The sequence below is a fragment of the Aphelocoma coerulescens genome, chromosome 2 (genome assembly GCF_041296385.1).
Source record: "Aphelocoma coerulescens isolate FSJ_1873_10779 chromosome 2, UR_Acoe_1.0, whole genome shotgun sequence".
Taxonomy (NCBI): domain Eukaryota; kingdom Metazoa; phylum Chordata; class Aves; order Passeriformes; family Corvidae; genus Aphelocoma; species Aphelocoma coerulescens.
In genome coordinates this window covers 57,618,183-57,643,621 of record NC_091015.1, presented here as the reverse complement: position 1 = coordinate 57,643,621, position 25,439 = coordinate 57,618,183, and the positions used below count along the sequence as shown (strand labels likewise).

General features: G+C 41.0%; 1 protein-coding gene across 38 annotated transcripts in view; it reads left to right on the top strand.

The window, feature by feature from the left end:
* The window catches only part of ARPP21 (cAMP regulated phosphoprotein 21), a 654,082-nt gene extending 642,644 nt beyond the window's left edge, over positions 1-11,438 (top strand). For all 38 annotated transcript variants that reach the window (XM_069007670.1, XM_069007667.1, XM_069007674.1 and 35 more), the window contains 2 exons: positions 9,306-9,457; positions 10,614-11,438. In XM_069007670.1, the coding sequence (XP_068863771.1) occupies positions 9,306-9,457; positions 10,614-10,871 (410 nt within the window). In that variant the 3' untranslated portion in view covers positions 10,872-11,438. The remainder of the gene's footprint in view (positions 1-9,305; positions 9,458-10,613) is intronic.
* The last annotated feature ends 14,001 nt before the right edge of the window (positions 11,439-25,439 follow it).

The window sequence follows — 25,439 nt, the reverse complement described above, 5'->3', positions numbered from 1 at the left end:
AGGCTTTCTATCTCCCAGGTGAACCCATTTGTTCTATGCAGCGACTATTCGCAAGGAAGAGTCTGTGCACAAAGCACTCCATCTTGGCTTTTGTAAAAATGTACCTTATTTTAGTTTATATAGCAGAGTTAAAAAATATGTTTTTGAGGCTCTGATCCTGCACGTCTTTTGAACCAGGAGGGTTTGTTTTGCTAGGAAAGTTGTGTTACTCCCCTAACTTTTTTTTTCCATTTTGTTAGCAGTGGAGAAGTGCCCCCAGTTGGCAGCATTGTCTCGAGTAGCACATGAAAACATCCATGCTTCAGATGCTCTGTGCTTTGGGCTTCTTCCAGCCCCAGGGGTTGCAAAGCAAGTAAAACCAGGATTTCATATAGCTTTTTGAGGAAGAATAAAGCAAGAGGACAAGGAGGGGCAGTTCACCTGGGTAAGATAGATCCTGTTGTAGCACTCTAGAACTCGCCACATGGGCGATTTTAGAACTGTTATCTACACAAAAAAACCCCAAACCAAATAAGACCAAAAAAAAAATCTAGTGCAGCAGAGTATTTTTATCAGCAGTTTTTACTAAATCCAACAAATAGTTTGCTCTGGAATAATTCAAAATTGCAGGATATTTCCCAATTTTATTTCTTCTTCTTCTGAAGCTGGATGAAGGTGTTTTTACACTACTGCTTTTGTGGGATATGTAGCTTTATAAACCAGGGGTAGAAAGAGGGGTGGGGAAGACAGGCCACCTTCTGTTATCCAGTATTTTTTGTTCTTTCTTTTGTGATAATAAATCTTACTGGCTCATATCTCTGATGCATATACATCTTGTTAGGTTTCTTAATGCAGCTGAATATGGCTGTTTGTCTGTGAGTCTGACAACAAATGTGGCTGTTGGTCTGTTACCAGGTTTGCGAAGCATGAATGTGTTTTTTGCAGAGCTATGGCCAATTTAGGGACTGGGAGCTATGATTCTGGCAGCAATTATGTTTCAAGACTCAAAGTTCAACATCCTGCAGTTTTATAACCCCAGCTCTGCAGAGAATTATTCAAGTTGCTGTCATTGTAATCACTTTAGGAATACATTTGCTGCGTTATGTTTCCAGTGAATGTAGCTGGAGTGCCATTAGCTAAAAATTGTTTTGATCTCGCACAACTTGAAAGAATTGATGCCATTAGTTTAAAATTTTGAAAACAAAACTAACATAATAACCCATGGTTTCCCCTGCAAGCTGTACTGCTGGAGTGGGATGTGCTTTTACCTGAAATGAAAGAAGCCAAACTGTGAGTCCCTTGTGTTAAAAGGCTTCTCCTGTTTCTTGAGGGTCTGAACTTGCAGAGTGCTGTGGGGGAAATGAGTCTGTGTGCTGTTATGGGTTTTGACACATGCTGTTTTACATGCTACCTCATACCTCTGTACCTTTTCTGTTGTTTCTTAAGACTCCCTTGTTTCAGGCATAGGTATTCTTGTTTGTTTTTTTCCCTTTGTATGTGCATGAAAACTAAATAAAATAACTGCATGGTCTTGTGTTTTGAGGGGAAAGGGATGGAATTTTAGCATCAGCTATTATGTATTTGTCCTTCTAGCACACATGGTGTCCACTTCACACCTCTAAGTTATCTGTGATGTCTTTAAGTAGAATATAAAGCTCAAATGTCTTACTAGGTCAAGACATTTTTATGTGTATTGCAGAGAGAAAGCAGACACAGTAGGAATGGATAGATCAACTGCAGCAGATTTGCTTTGCAGCGTGCTTTGGATTTTAGATCCAAGCTTAAACTACAAAATTGTTTACAAAGAGGTTTGGATTCCAGCTGCACAAGATGCAGCTTAAATCTTCAGACTCAGACAGAAAATAACACCAGGATGGAGACACTAATTAATGTGTCTTCTGTGGGAGTCTTCCAAACTGCAGACACTTTGGGGTGAGGCTAAAATCAAGATTAGCTTAAATTTATAGATTATTTTACATTTTCCATGGGAGTTTAGTCCATCATTTGCAGTGAAACTTGCCAGATAATGGTCAACTGCATAATGAAAAAAACCCCAAACATTTTCCTCAGGCAATTGGGCACCCAATTCTAACACATAACACCTGGACATGAGAAGCCAGTGAGAACCCAGTGCCTTGGAGAAGCACTCCTCTAGAGAAAGCAGTGCACAGGGATGGTGTTACAATGTCCACATGGGAGATGAAACACCTGGTGCAGTCCAGTACTTGAACATCTCATGCAAAGTCAGGAGATTCTGATGGACCTCTGGAACAAGAAGGGCTTTGTTCTGGCTGCCAGAAAACCCTTGCCTCAAACTCCTGTTCTCACTTTTGCTGGGAATGGATCTCATTATTTGGCTCACACAACTTGGCCAACTGTCCTATGCAAGGTTCTCCAACTAGGCTGGCTTTCCTCCTGTTTTACAAATATTTAGTGTGTTTGAGAATGAAAAGGTTCTTTGGGATGCTTAGGAACATGGCTTAGTGGTGGACTTGGCAGTGCTAAGAGCAATGGGTGGGCTTGATGAATTTAGAGGTCTTTTCCACCCTGAGCAATTCTGTGATTCCATTCTGTGATTCTAAGACAGTGTTTGGTCTTGCTGGATGGCTTGTTTCAGTATTTTTCTTCCTTCCCATTTTGCAAGTACTTTGGGATGGACCAGCTGAGAGCTTTTGGTAAAAAAGGAAGCTGTCAAAAACTTTACAGAATGTACTGATGTGTCTATGAGTGAATTGTAGTTCTACAAGGACATTTTTTCTTCTCTGGTTATAACTTGAATCATGGGCATTGTAAATTTACATTATTGTAAAGTAAAAGCTACATCCATACACTGTAATACTTTGCCTGTAGATTATTTTAAAAAGTAAAGGAGAACGTAGCCTAGTAAAATTGTGGGAATAGAGACCAACCATATTCTTTAGTCTACAAAGTCTACTGAGCAGTACTCCAGCCAGGGGAAAGTGAACTAAAATAGGCCAGAAATATCCCTTAGAATACCCACTGTACACAGGTGAACTCTGCTTGTGGAGTGAACTGGGTGGCATTGCCAGCATGTGATCAAAGAGACTGGGGAGAGGAAAAAATTAGTGCTTTTCCTTGGGAGACAGGAAAAGTGTTAAGAGCTAACTGGCTAACATTTGCCTAAGTATTTCAAATCTGGAATATGTAATTTAATGGTCTGACTAATACTGGACAATGAGCACATTCTAATCATATCTTTATTACCAGAAGTTCTTATTAACCTGATGAATATCTTCTAGCAAGATGTCCATCCTCATTTTAGAGAATTTAAGTAATACAAATGTCCTTCCACTGTTGGTAAATTGCCTCCTTGTTAATTATAAGGGGTCTGTTGAAACTTTGAATTTTACTTCTAATCTGAAAAGTTCTAGGTTTATCTTCCAGCCATGTAATTTTATTATACCATTTTCTGGTCTGTTCAAGAACTATTGTTGTCATTTAACTCCAGCCAACAAGTCAGCCCCATGCAGCTGCTTACTCACTCTCCCCAGTGGCACAGAGAAGAGAATCAGAAAATTAACAATGAGAAAATTCACAGGTTGAGGTAAAGACAGTTTAACAGGGAAAGCAAAAGCCACATGTTCAAGCAAAGCAAAACAAAGGATCCATTCACCAACTCCCATGGGCAGGCAGGTGTTCAGCCATCCCCAGGAAAGCAGGGCTCCTTCACACCTAAGAGCCACTTAGGAAGATAAATGCCCACTCTGAACACTCCCCACTCCTCCTTCCCTCAGCTTTATATGCTGAACATGTTGTCATATGTTCTGGGTTATCCCTTTGTTCAGCTGAAGTCACCTGTCCCGGATGTGTCTCCTCCCAAATTCTTTGTTTACTTCCAGTCTCCTTGCTGGTGGGGTGGTATGGGAAGCAGAAAGTCTGAGTAAGCACTGCTCAACAGTAACTAAAACATCCCTGAATTAACAGCACTGTTTTCAGCACAAATCCAAAACTTAATCCCATACTAGCTACTAAAAAGGAAATTAATTCTACCCTGGCCAAAACCAGCACAACTATCTATTTGCAGATACCTCTTCATCTTTTGAATAAGCTGAGCAGAGTGAGCTCATTAAGTCTTTCAGAAAGAGGTGCACTTCCTGACTTTGGATCGTGTTTTAAGCTTGCTTCTCAGCTCTTATCAGTTTTGGGGAGTCTTCTGCAAATGTAAGCACCTTCTGTGTGCAGAATTTGCTGTTAGAATGTTTTCAAGGACTTCGCAGGCTATTCCTTTGTGTCTGCACCAAGAGTTGGTGCTTGTTCCCCTTGACTTTTCCATGAGAGCTCAAATTCAATTTCTTTCCAGTGCTCCTGGCATTTGCAGCAGAGGCTGAGCTGCTCCATAGTGGGGGAGGTAGGGGGAGGAAAGCGAGGGTGGCATAAGGCACCAGAAGGGCACTAGTTGCAGAGCAGGCAGGAGCATGACCAGATCTGTATAGCATTCCACCCTGGCCAGTTACTTCTGCTTGAGATTTCCCTTTTGACTTTCTTTTGTACTTTGCTTGCCTAAGCCACTGAAGTGTGTTGCCAAGGTACCCAAATTTTAGGTGGCACTGCACTGAGTAAAGCAGACAGGGAGCAGGTGAGCTCTCAAATCATGTTACAGCAAAAGCACTGTGAGTGTATGTGTTTGCATTGGATGGGCTTGGATGCAAGGACTCTGTTCAAGTGGTAAGGGTACAATAAGATTTGCAGTTCAGGGAGTCTCACCTGCACTTGTCAGACACTCTTTACCCACAGTGCTGATACACGTGTTCCGAAGGTGTGCTGCTAACACGTGCTTCAAATCTAAAATGAGCAATGAAACAGTCCCTCCCAACATGGATGTGCCATCCATGAAGGATGCACGCTGAGGCCAGGAGAGCACCAAACATGCTTTAATTGCAGCTCTGGGTGACACTGCTGGCAGAGGTGTAAACCCACTGTATTTTGTCTTTTGAGCTGTGTAGGCTCATTAGGAAATTGAAACATTTGTGGGTCTTTCATGCAGTCTTCCTCCCCTGGGATGTTTAAGTTAGATGACTTTCAGCATGGTGATGCAGGCTGTAAAGCTTCAGAGAATTACCTTGATGGTGTGATGGCCTCTTCCATTTCAGCTGGAATCCAAGGCTCATCTTTCCTCTGAGGCATTCATTGAAATTCTGTGCACGATTTGTTCCTCTGGTTGTTTAACAATGTCTCTCATGTTTGCCCTGAATTAAAAAATCCTTCTTTGTAGCAGAGATAACATAGAGCAGGATGATATAATTGCAGTAAAGAGGCCCTGGAGCTTGCAGTAATAGGATGGTTCATCTGATGTGTATTGCCATTAGAAAATAACCCACGTATGTATGTTCTCAGGGGACAGTAAAGAGTCTTTTAAGGATTGCTCTTTATGTAGTATGAAAGCTAATGAGCAAAAGAGCAAGTGCAAAGAAAACTATTGCTGCATAAGCATGTTGCCACTTCTTGTTCTCGTTTTCTTACACCTGCGTAGCTCCAAAATCCACCTCTGCCCAGTAATGCCTCGTTTTTCATGCACTGCAGTCAGTTTTCAAAACTTTTGAGAATGAAGTATTACTTCCATGTCACTGAAAAGTAAATAGCACGTGAAAAGCATGGCATAGTTGGAGGATTGTGCTGTGTGTGTACAAATTAAGTAATTTTGGATTTTGGTGAAGTGGCACTCTTTGATAGTCTGTGCCTGAGGAAAAAGAAAGAAAAAAGAAAGATACAGTTTCACAAACAGTGCCAAAAGGTTGATATTAATCTCAATTCTCCCACCTCTATTCTTTTTCCTGGCCAGAGTGCAGAAACATACAAAGATATCAACACACAGTAAACACTGGAGGAGCTGTTTCAAATATTACATGGAGAATTTGGGCTGCAGTGGTAGGAAATTCAGAGCAGCTGGTTTTTGATATTAACAACTTCTTGTCCAAATGGATTGCCACTTAGAGTGCCAATTGTTCTACTTGCATTTGTGCTGAAACAGATGCCATTTAGCAGAACAGATATTGGCTTTTTTGTTTTGACACAGCATTTTTTTTTCTTGCTTATGGAGCTTGTTGTAGATAAAAAAATTAATGCTCTTTTTAATATTCTGCACCTCCTCTGTACTGTTGGAATATACTTTTGTACCTTGTGATGTTTTTATGTTCAACAGAGTGGATGAACCTGCATCTTTCTTCATGTATTTAGCATAATAAAGGGTCAGGCTTTGCTATCAGGTAAAATGAAGTGCCTTTACTTGAGATGCAGAACCTTGAAGAAGATGCTGTATTTTGACTAAATGCTCTATTGGGTTCTATAGCAAAGTCTGACATCCATAGCTTCATTTAGTTCCAAAGAGTACCGATCTTAAAAAAAAGAAGGCCATGAATATTAAGTAAGGAAGAGATGACAGGCAGACAGCATCTTTGCAAAGATACTCACAGGCCAGTAAACTTCTTAAACATCCCTGTTTCTACTCACAAGTCAGGGGAGTCAATATTCAAGAGTACTTCCTTCTGGACCAAAGAAGTGACTTATTTTCCCTTAAAATCTAAGAGGGTTCAGGATACAACCTCTTTGCTCCCATCTAATGAAATTAGAAGTATGTTAGTTTGCACATGAAGTACTTATCTGCTTGTACTGAGGCTTTTCTGTGTGGTCAGAGCATTGCAAAGGGCTTACATAAGGGAGTAGGAAAAAAGTCTTATTCTCACTTCCAGGGATGTACGCAGTACTCTGCAGGTTGGGGCGGGGGTGAGGGGTGCACATGTCCTATGAGCAGGAGAAATTGCTAAAGTCCTTGAAGAATGTTAAAATAAGATTGTTAAAATAATAATGCATAGCCTAGTGGACCTCAGCTCTTCAGCCCATCTTCTTTTCATATTTGTGCACCTAAAACCTGGAGTGGTTATGTCATGTACTAAGCAGTGCTTGCTAGTACAGAGGAGATTTTCAGGGCTGGGTGTTTGTGTGTGTATGTCATTGGAACTCGATGGTCTTTAAGGTCCCTTCCAACCAAAGCCATTCTATGACTCTGTGTTTTTGTAATACCCCCGGGAGATCATGCCTATGTGTTCCTCATAAGGGTATCTACTTCAACTTTTCCATAATTTTTTGTTTCATTTTGATAGTCATGTCTGCACTGGGTAATAAATCTGTCATATTTGGAGAATATGGAACACAAAGCTGAGGTGAAGAGAGAGCTGTGTATTCAAACACGCAGCAGACTATTAGCAGTAGTCTGACTAAAGTAATGTTAATGCCATCATATTTACTAGAGATAACAGAAGGGCTGCTTTCTACCTGAACCCAGTGGTGTCTCTCTGTCTCTGCAGAGCACCAGTCTGCTGCCCTGTGCCAGTGCATCACAATCCAAATCTGTGAGCCCAAATACAGTGTTCAATTACATTCCCCAAAAGTGTCACTTGATCCCTGGTCTGCCATCCATCTATCATTCTTTACACATCTGGGACTTACTTTAACAACTGCAGGTGACAGGAGATGAATTTCATGGGTCTGCTTCTTCTGTCAGTTGACACCCCTGTACTTAAACTTCAGTCCTGCAAATACCAGAATAGTAATGCTAAATTTTTTATTTCCATCCTTTATTTCCCTCCCCCCCCCCCCATAATTGGTGTACTGGAGCAGAAGAGGACTTGCAATTTTATTATTGCTGTATAAGCCTTCTGCAAACTCAGTTACAGCAGTTCTGATGTTGGTAATTTTTATGACTAAAAAATATGCTGACACAGTGCTTGGGCATAGGAAAAGAGCAAATCTGAATGTATAATAATCTGGTGAGTTTGGGAGATGTTTAATGCTACATCCCAGCCAAGTTAATCACTCACGGAATTCATTTTTTTTATTTTGCTCAGTTGACTGGAGACATTAATCTCAGAAATGGCATCTTTAATGCCAAATACTTGACCAGAAATCCTAACATTTCCCTGGCATCAGAACAGGTTTTGAAGGAAAGCTATCAACTGACAATAGACCAGCAGAAACAGAGACATTTGTCACTTTATTTTTCTTACATAATGAAGAAATATCCAGATGATGGTTTTCACTTTGTGAAGTATATTGAACCATGTACTGTATTCATGAATATAAATTGAGCAGACATGACACAAATTTTTCATAGAAAGATGACACAGAGTTGTTCCTTCTGGTAGTTCTTCTTTGTCTGAAATATGCTTATTGTAAGAACATCACCACAGAGTTAATAGTGCACTGCATAACTGCATGTTAAAAATACGAGTGCTAAAGAACACAGAATGTGTTAAGGAGAAATTATTCATAGATTTATAATACCTATGTCTGGCCACATTGTGCAAGGACAGGATCTTTCTGCATCTTCCTTTCCTACTTTTTCTGCAAAGTTCTTAATTGCTAAATATTAGCATCACCCAGCCAGCCCAGTTCCATCTGTCTAGGCTCATTCCCAGGCGAAACCGCGGTGCTGCCGAGCAGTGCACCATTTGTGCTTGCCTTCCCATCCACAGTGCTGCCTCATTAGCAGCTTGGCTCTCCAGATCATGCAGTCTTTGCCCATTTCTCCATTAGTCCTAGAGAAGCTGTCCCAGCAGAAAACCTGCAATATTGTGGTGACTTTGAACACAAAGTTAGTGACAGGTTAAAACAGAAGAGTAAGCTTCTCATCCTTGTGCAGGTGCTGGTGTGTTAGCAGTGTTCCTACTGAGCAATGAAGAATTTGATCACTCAAAATTTATGATTTTCCTGCTTTGATAAACATGAAACTAGTGGGATGGAATGTGACCCTTAATATGCTCTAATTACATAAAAAACCTTGCAAGTGAGAACCAGTTTGTATGGAGATGTTCTTCTTGATTAAATAAAGGCTTTTCTGTTTACATCGTGCTAAGGAACTGCATTAGAAGGAAGGTAAGAGGGTGAGGTAAGAAATGTGACCTGAAAGAAACTGTCAGGTTAGACCGCGAAGGCCAAATGCTGATGTCCTTGAAGTTGTTGGGAGTTTTGCCTCTCAGGAAATAGCCAAAGGACAGTAGCACCCTGTGTCTCTTTATGGCTTTACAGCCCTGTGCTGCAGTCAGACATTCCTCCAGGTGGTCTCTGCCACGGTGTTAAAAAGCATAAGGAAAGTGTGCTGCCCCACTCAGGTCAGCCTGCCAGGGCTGCCGCAGGCTCATGGCACTTACTTATTGCACTGCAATTTCTGTTTCCAGTAACACTTCTGTAGGAATGAGTAAGTTTTTTACTAAGGCAAGGATAAATTATGGGATCATTTGCTGTGCCTTAGAACAGTTGTAATTTTGCCCCTACAAGCAACAGGGTATTTGAAGACGTCTTTCTTCTTCCAGGTTACCAGCCTGTCCTGCCGAACCAGCAGCAGGGGTTCCAGGGTCTCATGGGAATGCAGCAGCCGCCCCAAAGCCAGAACCTGATGAATAATCAACAGGGAAATCAGGTGCAAGGCATGATGGTGCAGTATCCAGCCATGTCGTCTTATCAGGTATTTAGGAACTGTAAGGAAAGACTGCTTTTCTTGGAGAATGCTTAATTGAATTAAGTTTTTGCATCACACAGTGCTCTTATAACTTCATTTGGACAGTGTGTGGCAGGAAGCCTTCTGATGAATACGCTCCTAAGTCAGATCGGTTTCTTTGCTTCTTGTTTACATGGTCTTAGTACTCCTGATTTTCATTCTGATTTCGGAATGTTTCAAATGAACTATTTGTTACAGCCTACAGTGAGGGTAAAATGTCACAAAGATCGAAGGAATTAGACTTCTTCCTGTGAAGAAAATTAATTTTAAAAAATATAAGAACATTGTTCATTTCTTCTCTTTTTTGCCAGTGCAGTACTGTTTCCTGTAATGAAGTTGAGGGCTTTGCCTGATCCAGTTAAAAATTACTCATCTGTGGAGACTCCTGCCAAGGATCTCACCATGTCTTCTATAACAAGCTGTAGCCAGATGGATTATTGTTTATTGGGTTCTGGGGAGAGGGAAGGCAGTGGCTTGATTTTTACCAAGTCCGTAAGTTACCCAGACTTATTTCCCCACCTTTATACCTAGTTTCTGTGAGTTATGCCAAGAGCATGTGAGAGGTGGCCTGTGCTTACGCTTCCTACTGGTCCCTCTGGAAAGTTAAGAAACTAAGCAACATCTAATTCATTTTAATAGATTGCACTGATTGAGCAGCCATTCCCCTTTTCCCTCAGCTTCTTTGAAAACACTGCACCGACGCAGGTGGAAATGGGGGAATTGCTTGTGGGTAAAATTTTCCCCTTACATCTTCAGAATTACTATAGTGAAAAAGTGTTTTAAAGGTTAATGATCAAGTTACAGGTTTAGACTGTTCAGATGGCCTAGATATACCAGGGTCGAGTCTTTTGTTTGCACTGATCCCAATAATTCATATTCTAGTAGGTCACGACAGAGACACTTTCTAGGCCTAAAAGCAGAGGGAATTCTCTTTAAAACCTTCTCTAACAAAAAAATCCTCAGAGATGAGAACAATTCTGAGCAGCAGAAAATAGCCCGTTTTGGCAGAACATGCAGTATACTCAAATTCAGCTAGAAGGAACATAGGGGTACTGGAACCTACTTTAACTTGCTTAGTAATTGCTATCTTTTTTTCCCTGCATCTTTCCATATTCCTACCTAGGTGCCAATGACCCAGGGTTCTCAAGGATTGCCGCAACAATCATATCAACAACCAATCATGCTACCTAATCAATCAGGTCAAGGAACACTTACAGCCACTGGAATGCCTGTCTACTGTAATGTCATACCTCCTGCCCCACAGAACAACCTCCGGTTGATTGCCCCACACTGCCCCTCCAATAACGTTCCAGTTATTTCTGCCAGCTGCAGGACAAACTGTGCAAGCATCAACAATGCAGGGTGGCAGGTCAAGTACTGACACTGTGGCTTTAGATATATGAGGATAGCGGTGCATTATTTGACAAAAAAATCATGGCCTTCAAATGAAGAGGAACACAACAGAATAATCAGTTGAGGACACAAGTACTGACTATACTCAAGTGATTTGCTGCTGGAAAAATCTGTAAAAAAAAAAAAAGAAGTAAAATAAATTTTGAAAAAAAAAATGTTTGCTGGTTAATGGTGCATATTTTTGTCATGTCTGCTAGGTATGCCTTTATAGCTTAGCTAGTGACATGAATTCATTGAGGTAAGATTTTTTCCTACCACTGAACACCACTGTGTAGATTGTAATATCCCCGATTCGGATTAGTTTTGTACTTTGTGTTGAGTTTGTGAAGCTAAAAGTATTTAAAAATATAATAAAATCACATTGTACCAAAGCTGTAATGGAAATGAAAAAAAAATTGAAAACAAAAAGAGAATTACTGGATGGAAGGAATAATTTATATACACTATAGAGTTTTTTTATGGATATATACTGTATTGTAGTGCTTAATCACAATAAAGCTATTTGACCTCATGAAGGAAGGTCATGTTTCTACCACCTGCTTGGTCTCCTCTGTTTCTGAGTGAGTGAATTTCCTTTTGTTTCTTCATTGTCTTGTTTCCAGTGAAACTAATGGGGAGATGGTGCCTAATGGGCTTAGAGGAGTTTGATGAGAAGGCAACATAGCTGTGTGTCAGCATGCAATACCATAACAGCTAAGACCACTTTGGAATTGTAGCATAGCCACCCAGCAGGTATCCAGTGAATGATACCAGTTCACCTTAAACTGAGTTTGCACTTTTCCAATCCCTAGGGCCAGGAATGTCACAAACACAATTCATCATTGCTGCAAGCCTCTACTAAGTCCCACCTCTTCAAGAGAACATACAACAATTGTACATGATTGCTGTCCCATGATATTCCATCCACTGGATGGAAGATAGTTAGTACTGATGTAGCAAGCACAGTACCCAGCAATGCTGCTACAAAGAGATGCTCTACCCAATTATTGGTGCTCCAGCTGTAAAGCCGTCTTGACTAAAGAAGATGATCCAAGAATCAGGTCTGTCATTTTCAAGTAAGTGGGGATGAACAATATATTTGGGGGGGTTGGCTTTTAAAGCACAGTGGTTTGTCAGAAAGGTTTAGAACTTTTTTCAGTTCCTGTGGTGTTTTTTATGTCTATCTTCACTCAAATTCCCATCTTGTTCTGGTAAATGGTTCCTGATTCATTAATACTGCATGGAGTTTCTCTTGTTGCTTCAATGATGATGGCATTTGAGACAAACGTCTGAGTCATTTTTCACTTAAACTTCATTTTTGATCAATTTTGAGCATCTTTACAATAGTTAAAGTTGGGCACTCCAGAATTATGGATACAAATTTTGAAAAAAACCGAGATCCTTCTTTTTGTGTGTAAAATCTTTATGTGACATAATCTGATTTTAGGTACCCAAGATTACAGCAGCCTGCATGGCCCATGACCAGTGTTAATCTGAATGTGAAACAGCTTTAATTTTACCTTTAGCATATGTGGCCTTTCCTTTACTTTCCACTTCAGCTGTGGAAACAGGAACTGGAGGGGCTACAATCTGTATTTGAAAGAAACATTTTTCTTTCTGTACAATGAAGAGATATCTTTCACAGTTCAGTCCTTTTTTTACATATGTCTTGAAGTTTTTTACATATGTGTCTTAAAGTGTGGAATCCAGTCCTGTGGGATCATAAGAAAGCCAAACACTGAATTTTATGTAGTGTAATCACGATTCATTTGCTGAGAGACAGTCAAGAGCATGAGCAGTTAAGTAAACACAATTCACTCTTCAATTAGAGGTGAAATGCCTTGGGAGAGCCTGCTGATTGATTTTTTTTTTTTCTTTTTTCAAATCAAGATACTGCATTTGAATTTTGCTTATGACCCTGAGCTCTCATGCCAGATTCCCTGCACTGTATGCCTTATTTCCTTTATGTGTTTCGTATACAACAGAGGTTTCTGTCCTAGTGTGGCTACAATTACATGTAATTGCTGCTGTGGCATCACTGACAGCTGAATGAATGGGTGTCCTTCTCTGTCAAGGCTCTACAGTTCCAGCAGGAAGGACCTACCTCTAGGTAACCTTGTACAGGATGTGGGAACCCAGAGTGCAGAGAGTATTTCTCCGCCTGTTTTGAAGGGTTCTACCCCCCTGGACAACACTGTTTTTGACCTTCATCCATGGAGAAAATTGCCTACCCTCTGGGAAGAATTAGAATATACACTGGTGTGAACTAGGTGATAGAATACTATGTAAGATTGTCACAGGTGAAAAATTTAGAGGTTTGGGGTTTATTAATATAGTAAGCAGATAAAAGCAAAAAACATCAAAATGGAGGATTCTTGTAGTTTTCAGGTTTCTTCCTCCTTCTTCACCTACTCCATTTTCTGCAGTATTGGTAGTAGAGAATGATTGGTCACAAAATGCTGCAGTACAGGGCTACGTGAAAGAATAGTTCATTAAGCATTGGTAGCAAAGTAAAAACATTGTATGCTTTTAGTGACCATTTGTTAGTTTACCTTTAAAAAACCTTGAGCTTTCCTGCATTTTGCCTTTTGGTACTTGCTCTGCTTCATGCTATGTTGCTGGCATGTAAATTACTGATAAGATACAGTAAGCAATCTGAAGACCGAGAAGTTCCAAAAGATCCGTTCATCTCTGACTCCTGGCAAAGACTCTAAAAAGTCTCCCCCATCAGGGGAGACACAATTAAGACATGGCCTGCGTCCCAGGACAAATTGTGTGTGCCCAGGAGGTGAAGGAGAGGGGAGGGAGGGGGAATCTCTATGCACCCAGTGTCTGGAATGAAGAGACCCTTTGGTTATCACTATATTTAAGTCCCATTACTTCTCTGAAGCACTACTGTTACGTTATTAATCTTCCCTATTGTCAGGGAACAATGAATGAATTGCCTTGTAAAAAAATCTGCTCTCAGCATCATAGATCGATGGCAAGCTGGGCTGTAGATGCTCTCAGTAGAGATGGGGAAGGGAGTCAAAAAGGAAAGCCTAGACATCTTGCTTCTGTAGACAGAATTTCCTCATGTCCTTAGGCCGCTCCAGATCATGTCCCCGTGGCAAACAGCATATCCCATGCCTGACCATGGCCATGCTTTCCCATGATTTGCCTGTCTGCTATCACAATGACCAGCTGGTAGAAAACATCTACTTAGCTGTGGGAGCAGGGGTCCTGTTGACTGACTTCTCTCAGCCTTGTGGCAGCAGCACCTACCTACACTTTAATGTGCCTTCCTGCTGGTATGAGAGTTGAACTTTTTATATAAAATTCAGCAGTTTTGGTAGGGAGTCACAGCCACCCACCCCAAAATGGCCTACATCCTCTGATTGTCTCACTCTCCAAAGAGTTCAAATCTCCTTAGGCATATGAGGAAACTGAACATGTTCTCCCTCAGCTATGGAGAATGCCCTAATTATTACAGTATCATATACATGGGGGAGCCATCTCATGTGGTGGTGCATGTACTTGCTTTATGCAGGAAGAATTTGTATTTGAATACAATTAAGTAATTTTTCTATATCAAGTGAAGCACAAAAGATATTTTCTAATTTTTAACCATACTATATTTTCAAGTCTTTATCCTATTTTTTTCATTGGTGAAAATAATCTGGGCAGATTGCTTAGCACCTTTCTGCTATTAAAACAGAGATGTTTCAGCATTATGAGCAGGGGAGGGAATGAGGAGGAAGAAAGAAGTGATGCAAATACATATAATAAAAATGGGTAGGTGAAGCTCAGTGCTTTTTCCTCAGTCCTTTGAAATATTTGTAGTTAATCTCCATAAGAGGAGTTCTGTTGGATTCACATGGCCAGACTTAGCAACTCAGTAATTGGTCACCATGAGTTCAGAATCCTGCTTATAGTAGTGAAACATACATATATATATATATATATATATATATAGCATATAAATATATAAGCATATACAGGACGTGCTTCTCCTGTGGGGATGCTCTGCCTCTGTAGGCTTGTTTTTCTCTAGTCTTCCCCTCGAATTTGGCAGACTCAGGCAGTTGCTCTGTGGCAGCCCTATTGTGGTGCTAAGGACTGTTTGTTGCATTTTCCCTTTGCCTACTGCATACTTGCCTTGTGAATTGTATTATTTTGCTTTTTCCTCCTTTTTTATATTCTGTAGCTGATGGAAAGTTCTGCCAAGGCCCCATACATACTTAATTTGCCACTTTTTTTTCTAATTTGTATTGCACTGAGAAACCAAAGAGGCATATCCTGAATTAAGCTGACTCCATAAGATGACACTGGTCAGCCTTTTGGATAGCTCTAATTCTTTTGGGCTGTAATTTGCAGAGGCTGTGCATTCTAACAGAAGCCAGATGCCATTTGCTATTGTTTTGCCATTTGTGCTGCCCAAAAAGTCAATGATTTCCTTCTAAAACTGTATTCCCTTATGTTTCTGTTTAACTCTGTGTGGAAAGGAAGACTGCACGAATTATCCCAGCAGCAAGAATGGGAATGTGAGGGGGGCTGTAGAATAGCCAGAGCATCTTGTTCTCTGCCCTCTTAGCAGCTCTATGGTATGAGGCCCTTCCCTGACATGGCCACTGAATGCTTCAGTATGATTGTTTCACTTGGTGTCCCTGAAATGTGCATGGGTCAGTGTCCTTTCAGCCCCTCCATTCACTAGACCGTTGATTTGTGGTCTGTGTTGCCCCTTTGGGCCAACTGCAGAGAAACCAGTTTCCTCCCTTAATACTCAGTGGAGAGGCTCTGATGGAGGGTGATGCCCAGTCCAGGCTTGGAATTTTGGCATGTTGTCCCTCAGAGCTCCTCTTGACTGGTAAGGGAGAGGGAGACTAGTCTTTAGTCCTCACAAGTGTACCACTTGTGCTTAGCCCAGAGACCATGCTTCAAAAATCCTCACAGCTTCAACACCTGCTTAGCCCAGAGACCATGCTTCAAAAATCCTCACAGCTTCAACACCTGCTTAGCTCATGTTGTCTAAAACCACATTTCTGGTGCAGGGCATCACCATCACTTTCGGCAGTGGCCAGCTTAGGGAAAACTTTGAGGGACTCTCAGAGTGGTGCTTCAACAGCAATCCCACAAGCTTCACGGAGGTTGTAGAGAGGCGGGGGTCAATCTCTTTTCCAAGATAACAATCTATAGCACAAGAGGAAATGGCCTCAAATTGCACCAAAGTTTAGTCTGGATATAAGGAAAAACTCCTTAGGGTAGTCAGGCCTTAGAATAGGCTGCCCAGGAAAGTGGGGGAATCACCATCCCTGAAAGTATTCAGAAGGCATATGGATGTGGCAACTAGGAATATGCTTTCATGGTGAATAAAGTGCTGCTAGATTAATGGTTGGACTCAATGATCTTAAAGGTCTTTTCCAACCTTGATGATCCTATGATTCATATCTGTATAGCAGGATATAGAAATGCCTTGGGTGTTTTGGAGGAGGAGAAGCCTCTCTAAATGCACGTTGCCTGCACCTACCACAGTATGGGTGATGCAGCAGTTTGGGGGATGCCTGCTCCCAAATCAGGGAAAAAGGAGAACATTTCCAGTTGGATTTCTGACCCTGGTTTGCTTTAGGAATTTTCTATCTTCTCTGCTGGTTCCTTTCATTCTTTAGAAAAGTGCTTATAATGAGCCTTTGAGACAGTGGATTGGTGTTTAAATATTTAATGCCTCAGAGTGTTTCTGAGGACAGCTGGCCCTGCAGTCAGTGAGGGGCATGAACTATTGCTGTATTGCTGTATGTTTTGCAGACCCTGGCTTACACACTCCTGAAAATACAGCTGTCCAGTGCACATCAGAAGAGGGAATTGACCCCCAGTCTTCTGGCTCTTTTTACAATATCCCGCCAGCTGTGGAAGGGGATGACTGCTCATTATCTCTCCTGATAGAAGGACAGGGGGACATAAGAGAAATTCTGCCTATTAAACCAGCACTCTCCAAACAAAGGAAACATGAGAAGAGCTCTTTTTTTCCTCATAGGGTATATAGGCAACCTGTGGCATTTGCTGTAGCAGGTGCCATTTCAGAGATGGGGTGGACATTGTCAGAGCAGAATGTAGTACTGAAGGCTGCTAAATACAGCCAGCCAGTGTTTAGTCCACAGAGGCAGAGAACAACCTGAAGAAATGTCTCCATATCATTGCCCCATCCATAAAGCCTTTCCCCAGACACTATCAGAGATGAGTATTGGACTGGGAATGAACCTTTGACCTGATGGAATGTGCAGTTCCATAAAGCAGGGTTTTTTTACATAGTAACAACAACTATAATAATAATAGTTGGTATCACTGGACAGAGTCCATCCTGCAACAAAACTAAGGATCAGAAGGAGGGGGTAAGGCTAATCTTGGGTTAATTTTCTTCAGTTTGTTTAGTATCATATGGCCCTGACTGCATGAGTGACTATGACCTTACACAGCTGCTTGTTCTGCTATTCAGAGCAGGATGTATTACCACGCTAAGAATGAAATAAAGCTTACAGAGGAAGCACCTCATGATCTTTTCCTCATCTTTCATTTCTTCTTTGTAGCATATACTTGTTCATTATTGTTGTAAATGTTAATTATTCACAAGCAATTCCTTTGTGTTAAGCGTGGTTTGCTTCACTTGATAATAATTGATTTTTTTTTTTTTTTTAGGTGGCTTTTGGTAGAAAATCTCTTATTTCATGTCAAAAGTCCTGTTTTTTTCTGAGCATCAGGTGTAATTGCTACTATGAATGGGTTTTACAGTATTTTTTCATTGACTTGAGAGGGGTTAATTGATGTAGGAATTACAGGAAAAAAAACTGGAAGAGAGGAACTGTGATTAGCTTTCAAGCTGAAGAGTAACAGGTGTTCAGGGTAAACTTATGGACGGCTTGTTGAAAAGAGATATTAAATTCCTCCCTGGTTTTCATTTGGGGAGATCAGCTGCAAACCTACTCTTATGGAAGCACTACATTCCAGTTCATCCTTGTGTTTTTAAGAAATAGTTTTTGAAAATAAGTCAAAAAAATTTCACCTTTTATGCTATGGGTACAGTTTTACAAAAGGCATTTGTGAAATGTAAATGTTAGACAATTGTATACCCATTGAACTCTACTAAATATCCCTAAAGAAATGTCTTAAAAAGATCCCCTCAAAGAGTGCTCTCTATCTTCAGATAAAAAGCAGGCTTCACAGATCCCAAGGCTACATGATTTTTTTTTAACCCTAAGGATAAATCATACATGTGTGAATCAGGGCACTTGCCATAGACAGGCTTTGTTTGCAAATTTGTGCCAGATCATCTCTGCCACCAGGAAAAATTGCTTTTATCTGCATGGAAAAGAGATGTACGTGAACTCCTTTGGTATTTTTTTTTTCTTAGGCAGTGTCTTCTTAGTGTGATAGGAAGAACAAGTGAATTGATAGGAAACAAGACAGAAAATTTTCTGCTTAGTTCCCATTGACTTTGATCTCACCAGGATCAAATCCTATGCCAGGTGGAGCCTGTAGGGAGAAAGGGATTCTGTGCATGTGGGTGCATGTGAGTAAAAATTTTCGTGATTAAGAAGAATGAATTGTTTGGATTTTTCCAAAGCCTTTAAATTGAAACAAGATTTTACAAAATTTCTCATGAACTGTGCTCCTGTCTTCCAAGCCAAGTGTTATTGATTCTTTGAGGACATGATTTAGACATGGGGCACAATGTCAGGAGGTGAGTGGTTACAGTACAGTCTTTTGATATGTGACATTTCATGCAGCTACTTGCAGGAAAAATGATCTTACCTAGGAATGAAGCAGGAAACAAATTGACATTGAGATCAAACCTTAATTGGAAAATCTGGACAAATTCTGCCTTTGAGATAAAAACTTCTAAGATACCTTAGAGAATACTTCCACAGGGAAAAAAATAAAATTACTTTCAACATCTCGATGCCTATTGTAAAGGCCAGGAGGTCAGACCTTAAAGCAAAGTGCTGAATATTTGTAAGCTTCCTATAAATAACAGTTTAGAGCAATTCATACATACATTCTCAACTAATCTCATTAACAGTAAGTAAAATGGAAGCCAGCAAGCATCCAGAATCTCCCTGCCCAAATATTCAGTGAGGGTCAAGTCTTGTCTACACTTAAGCTTGAGGCAAGGTTTCTTTCATGGGATGCAAGCAGAGTTGCATTTGCATGAAGCTCACATGTGGCACTTGAACAGAGCTCCTGTGTGTGTTAATGGCCACCCTTTCATTTTGTTTCATCTCTACAGATGAAACACAGAGACAGACAGCATGCTGTAATTCAGAGCTGCTTCAGGCATCCACACTCCTGCTTCCTACTGGGTGCATGAGCCTGTTGGGCAACTTGTTCCCATGACTATGGGCTATGCACAGCTTGATGCTCCTTTTATCGGCATGGATATCAGAAAACCACATGTCATGGGGTTTGCTGTCATCTTCCACTAGGCTGAAATTATCAGGGTGTTTTTCAGAAACTACAAAGGGATCCAAATTATATGGAAGAACACTTGGATAAATCTGGATCCATGGATAAATCTGGATCCTTCCTTCTGTCCCAGAGATAGAGAGGAGGATAAAAAAAGACTGTTTTAAGTATTTCTTGAACATATTATATCTTCCCAGTCCACTGGGACTTGAAGTTTGTATGTAGTTGGCATATGGTGGAAGGAGTTACTGCTGATGTGTGAATAAAGATGTTGCAGACATCAGAGCTGTCACACAGCAGTGGAATGAGCTCTGGACATGAAGCACTCATCCAGCACAGAAAAAATTTTGATTGGAGTGTTGTTCTATTATTTATTTATATGCTTCTATGCTCCCCTGGACTGGGGCTGTATTTTTTAGAAAGCTGCCTTGCACTACAGCAGATGTTCTACGGTTCAGTGCTAGAGGCACTGCCCCTCTTAGGAAAAAATTGGTGTCTGGATCAATTTTTTGATTGGTTGGGGTTTTTTTGGCTTTCTTTTTTTTGTTTTCGTTTTTGTTCTGTGTTTTAGTGGAAAGAATTTTCTGAACAGATGTAAGCATCTCTTTAGCAAAAAATGTCTGTTAGTCAGAGTAACTAGCATTGTCCAAGTACAAGTGTGTAAAGGGAAGCTGCAATTTTTTAAACCACTCATCCAATATAGGACCCTGCTGGTATAACATTCTTCTCATCTATAAAGCTGGGGTATTTATAAAACAGGGGGTGGTTTTTAACTACATTACCACTGGTTTTTAGAAACATTTTAATGCAAATAAATAAGTCTCTTTTTTTGTTGTTTTTTGAGAACTGATAATTTCTTCTGCATTCAAAAGCATCAGAAATTGCTGATAGCAAGCTGCAGTGGCAGCACCATTTCACTCAGCTCTGCGTGATGAGCTCTTTGGATGATGTGAGACAGGTACCACTGCCTAAAACAGAATTTTTACTGCATTTTTTCTCCCTTTTTCTTTTTTTTTTTGTTGCCCAGTTTTATTGTGTCTAAATAAGCTCATACTTCTGGGAGCTGGGTGTAGTCTCTGAAACATATTACACAGGAAACAAATGGCTTGCAGATTCGGTGAGAGAAGTGTGATGGCAGCTGTTTTTTGGGAGCACATGGGGAGGTTCAGAGCAGATAAAATGCTGCTGTGTGCTTGAGGAATATGAGCTGAGGCCCTGGAGCTTAGCATGGTGAAGTCTCTGAAGCTGCTGGCAAAATGAGGAGCCTGCACTCGTGATGGTTTGTGAGGATGCACAGCACCAGCGTGAGAGATGTGTGACCTGATGCCACTGTGGCTTGCAAATGAAGTCATACCATGGCTGCCTGTTCCCTGTGCATATTATGGACAGTGTGATAGTGGTCTTTGAACAGCAGAAGCATGGAAGAGCCAGCTGTGGCCACACACAAGGTGCCAGGGAAGGCAATTCAAACATCAGCAATATGTATAATATCAGTAGGAGAAGGATGCTCTGGCACCCTTGAGAACTGGAGGGGAGATGAAACAGATGCTAATAATCACACTACAGGACTGGTTCTGTGTGAGAGGACTGATCTTTTGAGCTCACAAACACAGTCAGAAAGGGCACCAGCTGAGATTCTCAACCTGTGCTAGCAACAAAGAATATTCCTTTTGCTGATGCTGCTTTAATTTAAAAGAAGAGCTATTATCCTCAGTTTTTTGTGATAAAGACATATCCTTTACAGAGATCTGTGAGGATGCAATATTCTAGGGTGGTGTGAATCACTCTGTGCAGTCCCCATTCGTCTCTCTAGGGGGGCCAAGGTAATTAGTGTTTGACATCTAACTTCTAGACAGCAAGATGTGGGACAAATGATACCCAGGGCACAGAAATCATTCCAGGTACACCAGTGGCAACTACTGGATTGCCAATGCCCTGTGATGACTGTCGTTAGAACACACACTTCCACCACCAACTGGAGGGCAGCCTTTCGAAAATGAATCAGTGAAATGTGTGTCATGGGTAGTAGCTGGAGAAAAGGCCTGAAGGTATGGGATGCTCTCTCACAGAATTACTTACTTCTTCAGAAATAGTAACATCTTGAGCTGAGGGAAGACCAAGGGGAAGTGCTGGGTGTGATCTTTGCTGCTGACGAATAATGGAGCAAGGGCTTTCAGTTCAGTGCTATGTGTCTGTGAGCTCCATAAAACCAAGGGTCACAACTGCTCTGTCTCTCAGCCTGTTACCCACTGTATTTCTTCGTAACAGTCATTTATCTATGTCTGGCTTCTCAGCTGGTGCATTTGAGATTGAAATGGTGGCTGTCAGCTTGTAAGAAAAACTGGGTCCTGCAGGAGTTAAAACCCTGACAGCAGAGATCGACATTGTTGGTGGCTTTCAGATAACAACGATTACCATCTGCTGGCCCAACTGCCTCAACAGATGCACATTCCTGTCAGTCATCTTTGGTTCACATCCACATTTAGCTTGCAAATAGTGCCTAATGCCAATGGCCCCAGACATGCAGCTATGTGACCTTCTGGTCACTTGTGTGGACCAAGTCATCCTGGTATCTGTGAAGCTCAGAGTCACGATAAAATAGGCATCCCGCTCAGTAATCTGCAGCCACACTTAATCCTGCATTTGTTTCTTGCTTACTTACAGCAGCCAAAGTGGCATTAAGAGCCCCCTGTGTTGGTGGCACTGGAATCTGGAGCTGGGCTCAGGCAGGCAGCAGTGCTGCCTCCTCCCAGCCAGCACTCAAAACTGCTGGGCAAAGTCCAGTGCTGAAGTGAGCAGATACGACCAGTATAAATATTGCACATGCTCAGCTTTTAGGAGAAGGCAGAGCACTCCAGGGAACGGACAGAACAAGTTTGCCAGTGTTATTTTTCCAAACTCAGTCAGGGTAGATGCAAAAAAGCATGCATTCCTGGAAGCTGGAGCAGTGTCCTGATGTGTAGGTGGTGGGGCAGGCCTGATAACCTCCTGCACAGGCATGCTGCTGGAGTCCAGTCATGCCTCTCTTTGCTCTTATACATAATCTCAGTCCACCTTTCAGAGAACACTAACTTTAGCTCCCCTCAGAAATGTTAGACTGCGAGTTAGGGGGGTAAGAGTGGTGCTGGTACACACTTGAATTTAATGTTCTGGATGCTACTCTATAAGGTAGCAGAGTTTTTTATCCTTGTCATTTCCATCATGTGTCTATAGAAAGAGGTAGCACACATATGGAAATTGTTTTATACTGACATTAATTACTTCTGAAAACCTAGCTAATTAAAACTGTGTTGTGTTCCGGTTTTGTTGTGTCTCTGCTACCACATGAGATAGTGGCAAACACCAAAAGCAACATGGACAAGTGTAATTAATTAGCTAATTTAGTGATGTACTTGAACGCTTTTTATTTATTCACTCATTTTTATTTGCTCCTTCTGAGTGCTTTCACAGTTGTTTATTTTTCTTAAAATGCCATTCACCATTGCACATCGATTAGAAGAGAAGGGAGGAGTTATTTTTTAGGCAATGACACCATCTCTGAACTTCTTCTTGAATTTTGTATATTTTTGATTCAAGATCTCCTTTTTGATTGAAGATCTCCTATACTTAATTTATTTATTTTTTTCCTTAAAACAGTCTTCATAGCTACAAAATGCTCCTGGAGACAGAATGTGGTATTAAGAGCATAGAAATAGCCAATACACTGGAAAATATATTTTCCTGTAAAATAGCTTATCTTACCTGCTGTTGGCACTTCAGGCTAGCTTTTGGCTAAAATACACAAGATACCAAACATTACTTTAACTGGCACATCTCTTTGAAAGAATGTTCTGGTTGAATGTGTGCAGTGGAGCTGTCCATTGTTTCCCAAAACACAGGTGGGCAGGAAAACGGCCGTCTCAGGGACTAGATTGGCAAAGTCCTTGCAGTTCCCTCTTTTACCCAAAGTAGTTCTAGTGTAAGCCAGAGCCATGAACTTGCACTAAGTGTTGCTGGTTTGCACTTCTGCCACCATCCATGTGCACAGATTCAACTTCTAGTGCGTGCTGGCATCTAGAAATAGCAGTAGTGGCAATGATATACAGGAAAAGGAGGATAGTTTCAGATGTTGATAGTGTGGAGCTTCTTGACTGAAATATGCTTTTTCCTGTTCTCTTTCACTAGAAGTCTTAACATTTCTACCCTCTTTCAAGGGAAGTGCTGATCCTATAGGAAACCCTCTCCAATAGTACCAAGCTCTTGATAATAATTTTCCCCAGATGTTTCATTGTATATTTGCAGTGTAAGGAAACTAGCCTCATCATTTCTTAGCAGATGGAGCCACTTGGGTGAAGGGGTTTGACCAAGATCATGCAGAAAGTTAGCAGACAGCAAAAGAAAAAACAAACAGAAAACAAAAGGAGTGCGTGAGTTCAAGAGAAACACAAAGTTCCTCCATGTAGCTGATGTTAAAACTAGGAGACATCAGCATGGTAATGCTCAAGGCTGTAATGAATTCCTTATCTCCAGTGTTGCAAAGGAAGGTGCAGGATGAATCCCAGAGGTAGGATTCATGCCTTGCTCATTCAGAGCAGCTTAACTTCAAAGGCAAGGCGTAAAACCTCTGTGGTTCCACCCCTGCCTTCTAGTACTGTATTTTCTTGCTCAATTCATTTTTTCTGCTAAGAGGTGCATAACAAGAGGTTGATATACTGGCAACAGGAGAAATCCAACTCAAGCAGATTATAGAATTATAGAATCTGGCTTCTCAAGGTGTCAGAGGCTTATATATATATATTCTTTTTGTTATCACTGAAATAAAGTTGTCCAAAGTTGGGAGTGTAAAGGGCCTGAGAGAGCTGGCAAATCTCAAAAAGAGATGGACAGATCTGATTTTTTTTTAACTACCACAGCTCTACTGAAACAAATCAAATACAGCTTTAAAACTTCACTGCTTGAACTTCTCCTCTTCCCCTTCCCTCTCCCTGGGGTTTCTGTTTTAGCGATCTTGAACTGATTTGTTGAGACAGATCAAAGTATAAAGTATTTCTCAGCTGGTCTTACTTCTCTCACTGGATTGTTGTGGCAGGAGACAGGCAGCTCATTACAACTGGGAGAGTGCTCCTATGAAACCAACTTCATTACAGCTGGTAAGAAAAATAAGATTCTGCTGAAGCTATAGTTCACTCTCACTCTCACAGAAATAAATTATTGTAGAATGAATAAATAATGTCACACTGCATCTCATTAGAGTATAAGGCTGAGTAGCAACATGATGTTAAATACATCTGAACTGTACTGCTTCTGTCTGGCATTGTGAAGTCTTTGAAGTACGTCTTGGGTTTGTCCAATTTTAAGCATGTTTGCCCTATGCCTGTGATGCCTTTTCCTGGTCTGAAAATCAAGAATCAAACACGGTTAGAAGAGAAAAAGGGATTTTACCTCTGTATTTATTTTAAGGATCCTTAGGTGCACCACATCCAGGTGGAATGCACTGAAACACACACCACAATGCACACCCATGATAGATCGGGTATAACATTATAGGTCTTACTAATTAGCATATCTATCAAAGATTCTCCAGTTAGAGGCTCGAGTGAGCCCCCCTCCCCGAGGAACCTTCCCCCTGGATGGTTCTATCTCAGTTTACAAAATGTGTTCTGGAGAGGACCTTGGTGTCTGGGGCATTCTGATCCCTAACTACGAAGCTTGTAAAATGTTTCGTCTCCTACCTTGACAAATAAGTCTAAGAATGTAGGCAAAAAACCACTAAGAATACAAAAGCTATAAAAAGGTATATAAAAGGGGTATAAAAGAAAAGGCAAAAAGTCATCATGGCATCACTTGTTCAATATCCTCTCTCTTCAGCAGGGATTCAGTGAACGGAGAGGATGGAAGGGGGTTACATACCTCAACAGCCTGTCAGCCTCCTCCAGCTGCTGACTCTATTTAGTAAGGCACCAGAAAGTATTGGGTCAGGGTATGTTTCCAGGGTGAATGAACATGGTTATCTGAACCCAGATGTGGCTCCTTAATTTTTCCAAGAGTGCATCATGTATAAATCATGTAGCGCAGGTCTGTTGCCAGTTTGAGAGCAGTTCAGAATAGGCAGGTTAGGAGGCTGCTTCTTTCTACAGACCATGTA